At 66.3% G+C, this 5,664-nt stretch overlaps 1 protein-coding gene across 2 annotated transcripts in view; it reads right to left on the reverse strand.

Moving 5' to 3' along the window:
* Positions 1-1,831: 1,831 nt before the first annotated feature.
* FUT7 (fucosyltransferase 7) overlaps positions 1,832-5,664 on the reverse strand; it is a 4,282-nt gene continuing 449 nt past the window's right edge. For both annotated transcript variants that reach the window (XM_021691026.1, XM_021691027.1), the window contains exons 2-3: positions 3,542-3,686; positions 1,832-3,449 (exon numbers count right to left, since the gene is read on the reverse strand). In XM_021691026.1, coding sequence (XP_021546701.1) covers positions 2,434-3,449; positions 3,542-3,554 — 1,029 coding nt within the window. In that variant the 5' untranslated portion in view covers positions 3,555-3,686 and the 3' untranslated portion in view covers positions 1,832-2,433. The remainder of the gene's footprint in view (positions 3,450-3,541; positions 3,687-5,664) is intronic.

Consider the following 5,664-nt stretch of genomic DNA (forward strand, 5'->3'; position numbering starts at 1 on the left):
GCCCGCGCGGGGCGGGGTCTGGGGCGTCCGGGACCGGCTCCGCGCTGGCTCCGCCCCGGCGGCCGGTGACAGCCACTCGCGGCCGCCCCCCGCCCGCGCCGCCCCCGCCTAAAGGCGCCGCGCTGCGCCCGCCGCCCGGAGCTGCGTCCGGAACCCCCGCCGCCCTGCCGGGCCGTTCCTGGAGCTCCACCCGGCCAGCCACGGGAGGCTTCGTTGGTCGCCCCCATCTCGCCAGGCGTTGAAGTGACGTGCCCCAGAGCTCACATCTAAACCCCCGACTCACCCCCGTCTGGGGTGCTCTTCTCCCAGGGGCATGTGGCCGGCGCGCAGCAACCCCCATTGGAATCGTCCCGCAGAGGCGCCCCAAGATGGTCACTGGCCCCCAGGGCACCCTGGGTGGATGCTGAGGGGGTGCACGACCTCCGCCCGCCCGCGCAGAAGTGCTGGGGGCAAGAATTTCATCCGGACGTCAGAGCCAGGTCCCGGTCCCCAGCGTCACTGCCAGGCTGGAAGGGGGTAGCCGCCCGCACGTGGGGAGGGGACAGCTTAGTCCTGGCTGGAGATCCCACCTGTGCAGGGCGGGCAGTGTCTGCCCTCGAGTCTTCAAGAATCAACGTTCTGGCCCAAGCAGGTGCTTCCTGACCCACGCCACTTAAGGGAGGAGTGAGCGCTTGCGAGGGGGCCTGCAGGGGGGCTGTCCCACCGCTGTGAGAATTCCCTGTGTCCCTTGAGAATGAACCACTTGGTGACCAAGTGGCAGGATGGGCCTGGCCGGGCTCTGGCCCAGGGAAGCGGTTCCCTGCAGGTGGGGTAGACAGGGTCCTCGGGGAGACTGAGGCTGCCCCTCGGTGAGTGGCTCATTTCTCTCCCCACATCCGAGAGCCAGTCCGGCCCTTGCAGATGGAATTGGAGTGGAGTGAATTCCGCAGAGGCTGTTTGGTGGCTGGGGGAGGGAGGCTGCAGTGTCCCCAGGTGGCCAGCAGGGGGATTCAGAGGGCAGGGAACCCTGGTGGGTGGCTCTGAGGGCCCCCCCCAACGTCAGTCTCCCCACTTGCCAATGGGAGAGGCAGGTCAGGTGATGTCCAGTGTGGGGGGCGTGCACATAGGGGGTGCACATAGAGGGCTCCCCTAAACTGAATCGCAGGCCTGGGGGACCACAGCTACCTGTCCCTTCCCCGCTCCTTCTTTACAATCCCACATCCTTCTCCCTGGTCAGCACGTGGGGCTAGGGCGGGGCAGGAAGTCACTGGCAGGCCTTTCACACAAGCCACGGTCAAGGGGGAGGGCAGCTTCCGGCCTCCACCTGCCGCCCACCCCCATCTGGGGCAAGGACAAATCCTGACCCCTACCCCTGTGGAGCATCCTGTTGGGGCCCCGATCTGCAGCACCAGCTTCACCTCTCACAGGGGCTCGCCAGGCTGCAGCAGCATGCTCGGGACCCCCTGCCACCCGTGTGGTCACCAGCCACCAGGCAGAGCCAGCCCTACACCACGGAGCAGATCCTGCCACACACCAGACACCCTCCCAGGGCCTTCAAGACGAGGCATCTTTGACGTCCCCAGCCAGGTTTCAGACCTCGGCACCCCCTACTCTCCACCCATCTCGGCCTTTTGGGGGTCAGGAAAGGCTCCCCGGTGCCGTGCCGTTCATTTAGCAGGGGCCGAAGGAAGATGGCAGGCCCCACGGTGTGGGGGAGGGTCTCTTAAGCACGGGGAGCCCAGAGGCCTTGAGGAGGAGCCGGCGGGATCCCATCAGGACAAGGAGGCCTGTGTGGCAGGGGGATGAAGCGGCAGGGGGAGGGCAGACAGGCCAAGACTCAGCGCGTGCCCTTCTTGTCCTCCCTTTCTTTATTGACCACTGCCCCTCCCAGAGCTGACGGCAGGCTGCAAGAAGGCCAACAACCTGGCTTGCTTGTCATGGTGTCCGCAGGGCCTGGCTCCAGCATGGTGGAGGGTGTGGGTGATGAACCTGCACGGCCCAAGCCAAGGGACCTCGGTGACAGAGGAGGTCTGGGGGCCCAGGTTTTTCCCCTACAGACTGCAGGAGGGCCCTGCCTCTGGCCTCTCCCAGCCCGTGTCTGGGCCAGAGGATCCCCCTGGGATTTTATCAAGGTGGGGAGGGAGGTCCTCGGAGGTCCTTGGGAGCCTGTATCTTTGATCAACTAGCAACATGCACCCCCACTAACTCCCCACTGTCACCTTCACCCCCGAATGCCTCTGCTCCAATGCCCACGAGCCTCCTTCTCCGGGCAGCCTGCCCAGACCAGCCCACTCCCGCCAACCCTTGCTTTCCAGCCTCCAGCCCCGGCCTCTGCACTAACCTGATGGCGGCCTGTGGGGGCCGGACGCCCTGTGGTCTGATTTCAACACCCAGCTTCCCACCCACACCACCGGCGCCCAGCCACCCTCCTCCGCCTCCTCCTCTGGCCAGAGCTCAGGCTTGGAACCAGCCCTTGAGGTCCTGGTAGACCTGGCCTCGAGGCAGGTGGGGGTACTGAGTGCAGATGGCACAAAAGCGCTCCCTCCAGTCCCCAAACAGCCGCACACGGAGCCGGTCTCGCCAGGCAAAGTAGCGTCGGTAGCAGCTCTCGTTCATGCCAACCAGGAAAGAGGCCAGCTCTTGGGCTGTGCTGAAGTCGTCCACGTGCACAAAGGCATCGGCGGGTGCGAAGGCCTCGTACGTGGCCCTCGGGGGCCCCAGCACCACAGGAACGGTCCCGGCTGCCAGCGCGTTGCGCCAGAACTTCTCCGTGATGTAGTCCCGGTGCTGCGAGTTCTCGAAAGACAAGTAGAAGAGGTACCGGGCCACGGTGGGCAGCAAGCAGTTGGCACAGAGTGGCTTCCTGTTAGCACGGCCGAACACATCCACCTGCAGGTGAGGCGCCAGCTGCTGGTACAGCTGCACGCGCCGCTGCCGCTCCTGGAAGTTGCTGACCACCCAGGCTGCCACCCCCTCCTTGGCCGGCAGCGGCGGTGCGGGCCCCGCGTGAGGCTCCAGACGGCCATAGGGCACGAAGATATCGGAGTCTCGCCGGTAGCTCAGCACCCAGTTAAAGATGCCGCCGAGGCGCCCAAGGCCGTGGGTGTGGCTGGGCGACTCCATGGAGGCCCACACCCAGGGCTGCCCACGCGGCCGGCGGGCCAGGGGCAGGCGAGCCCGCTGGGTCTGCAGCTCACGGTGGTGGAAGACCACAGCGTCCGCGATGGCCAGCAGGCTGTGGTTGGTACTCAGGTGGCAGCGGGCAACCCCGTAGCTGATACAGGTGTTTCTGGGCAGCTCTGGGGGCTGGTCGGTGAAGGGCCAGTGCCAGATGAGGATGGTGAGCGTGGGCGGGGGCGCAGGGCCTGGCACAGGGGCCACCCCGAGTAGCCTCAGGAGCCACAGGGCGGGAAGCAGGGTGGCTCCAGCCAGGGCCCCCAAGGCCCGAAGCCTCCAGGAGGGGCCGCACCCTACACAGGACATAGAAAGAGCCGCTGTGCTCCCAGGGTTGCCCTCGGGCCCGTCCTCCCAGCCCGCGTCTCCCCGAAGACCAGACACTCACCAGCATTATTCATCCGCAGCTCCCAGAATTAGCCGCCCGGCACACCGGAGGATCTCAAATCACAACAGCCACTAGGCAGAGGTATCTGCAATCACAGCTGAACCTCACGCTCAGCCCGACCTGGAGGCGCTGCCCTTTCATCTGCCTGAGATGAGATGAGAGACCGCCCGCGATCTTCCTGCCCCTGCCCCGCCCCTGCCCCCCACCCCCCCCCGCCCTGGAGGTGACCTTTGGCATCAACCACCATCCTCACCCCACCTCCCACTCTGATCCTCTGGCTGCCGGGGGTAGGAGGGGCACCATCCCCAGGCCAGTGTCATGCCCCCACACCCCGGCCGGGCTCCGAGAGGCCTGGGGATGACCAGCTGGGCAGGCAAGTCGAGGACACGCTGTCCCAGGTGGAGGTTGCCCCTGGACATAGGGACCCAGTCCCTGCCAGCCACCAGGCCCGGAAGGCAGGGCACACTTCCCCTGGCGGCGGCGCGGAGCCCCAGGCCAGCCGTTCCCCTCCTGTGGTGGCATCACCCACTTCCCCTGCTCAACGCCTGCTCGTGCCGCTCCCAGACCCTCAGGCTGCAGATGTGCTGTGCTCAGCTCTCCGCCAGGAGGCTGAGGTTTCTCCCTTGCCTCCTAAGTGGGCTACCCCCCCCACCTCACCCCTGCCACCTCTAGGACACCATGTCCTAGAACCCAGGTCCCCAGCGGAAGGGTCTCGGTCCCGGGGTCCCAGGAGTGCCAGTCCCAGGGTGGGCTGCAGGGCCCACTGTGCTTCTTTCCTCACCCGAGGACACATGTCCACAGAAGTCCCAGGGTCCTGGCCGGCCTGGGAAGAGCTGCTGCTCCTGAGGAGCGGGGATGTGGGCAGGGGCCTGCCCTCAGGGACTCCAGGCCTCCTCCTCCAGGCCCATGGTGGGGGTGGGGACAGAGGGGGCTTTCCAGAGTGGAAAGGGAAGGAGTCGTTGTGTCCCTGACTCTGGCAGGTAGGGGGCTGGTGCCTGCTCCAGCAAAAAGAAGGCAGAAGTCCAGAGGCCTCCTCCTTTCCCCTCCCCTCCCCTCTGACCAGCCCTGGGGGCCCAGGCCTGGAGGTCAAGTTCCTTCCCCTTCTGCTCCAGTTCCTCTGAGCTGCAGATACGGTAAGTCAGCATGATCAGACTTCCCTGAGCTCTGGCCTGCTCCCCACTCAGCCGAGCTGGTGCCCCGTCAGCTTCCTTCCCTGCCACCTCCAGGACCCTTCTTGGTCCTGGAGGTGGCAGGGCAAGGACTGGCTCTCACACTCAGCATCTGGAGGCCTCAGGCCGCTCACGTTCTTGAAGTCTGGGGGATGGGGGTTGTGGAAGGAGGACCAAACAGGAACCACGGCCTGGGTCACCTGCCCCTCGCCATCCTTAGGGCCTTCCACCACCCTGTGGTCCCCCTCCTGCTTCACCCTTGGGCGCCTGGGGCTGCTGGCCTCCCCCAGCTCCTGCCCCTCAGTGAGGACCAGACTGCCATCCTGGTGGAGCCAGGGGGCTGGCATTGCACCCCCGAGGAGACAGGGGCCAGGGCAGGAGAGGAGGAGTGGGGCATCTCTGAGGCTCCCCAGCCCCTGCAAAACCTCCGAGCTGTGCCGGGGAGCTTTGCGTAATATCCAAGGAGGGAAGAGAGGCCATAGGATCTGGTGGAAACCATCTGGTGGTGTGTTGTGGATGCAGCCGCCAGGCCTGACTCCCAGCTGGGGGGCACCAGGGCTTGACCAGAGCCGGCGGCTGTGGCCAGCCCTCGCCCCTCTAGCGGCCCAAAGACTAGGGAGGTGACCACGGTGGCATGGGCCTTTGGCCCCACCCTGGCATCTCTTCTCTGGCAGGGGGACCGCAGAGGAGCCACGCCCTGGCTTCCGGCCTTACTTCAGCCCACCTTTCCGTGGGGCGGGCACCCAGCAGGTGGTGAAGTGTGCGGGAAGGAGCTGATCCCGTTTCTGGCTGCCAGTGCCCCTGCCCTTCCTGTTTGCACGGCCAGGCTGGCCGGGGCCCCTGCCACAGGCCTCACCCATACCCACACACTGGTCCCTTCCTGGGTGGATTCGAAGGAGCCTCCCCCAACGGGATCAGCTCCTTCCCGCACACTTCACCACCTGCTGGGTGCCC

This window comes from Neomonachus schauinslandi, chromosome 13, assembly GCF_002201575.2.
Source record: "Neomonachus schauinslandi chromosome 13, ASM220157v2, whole genome shotgun sequence".
NCBI lineage: Eukaryota > Metazoa > Chordata > Mammalia > Carnivora > Phocidae > Neomonachus > Neomonachus schauinslandi.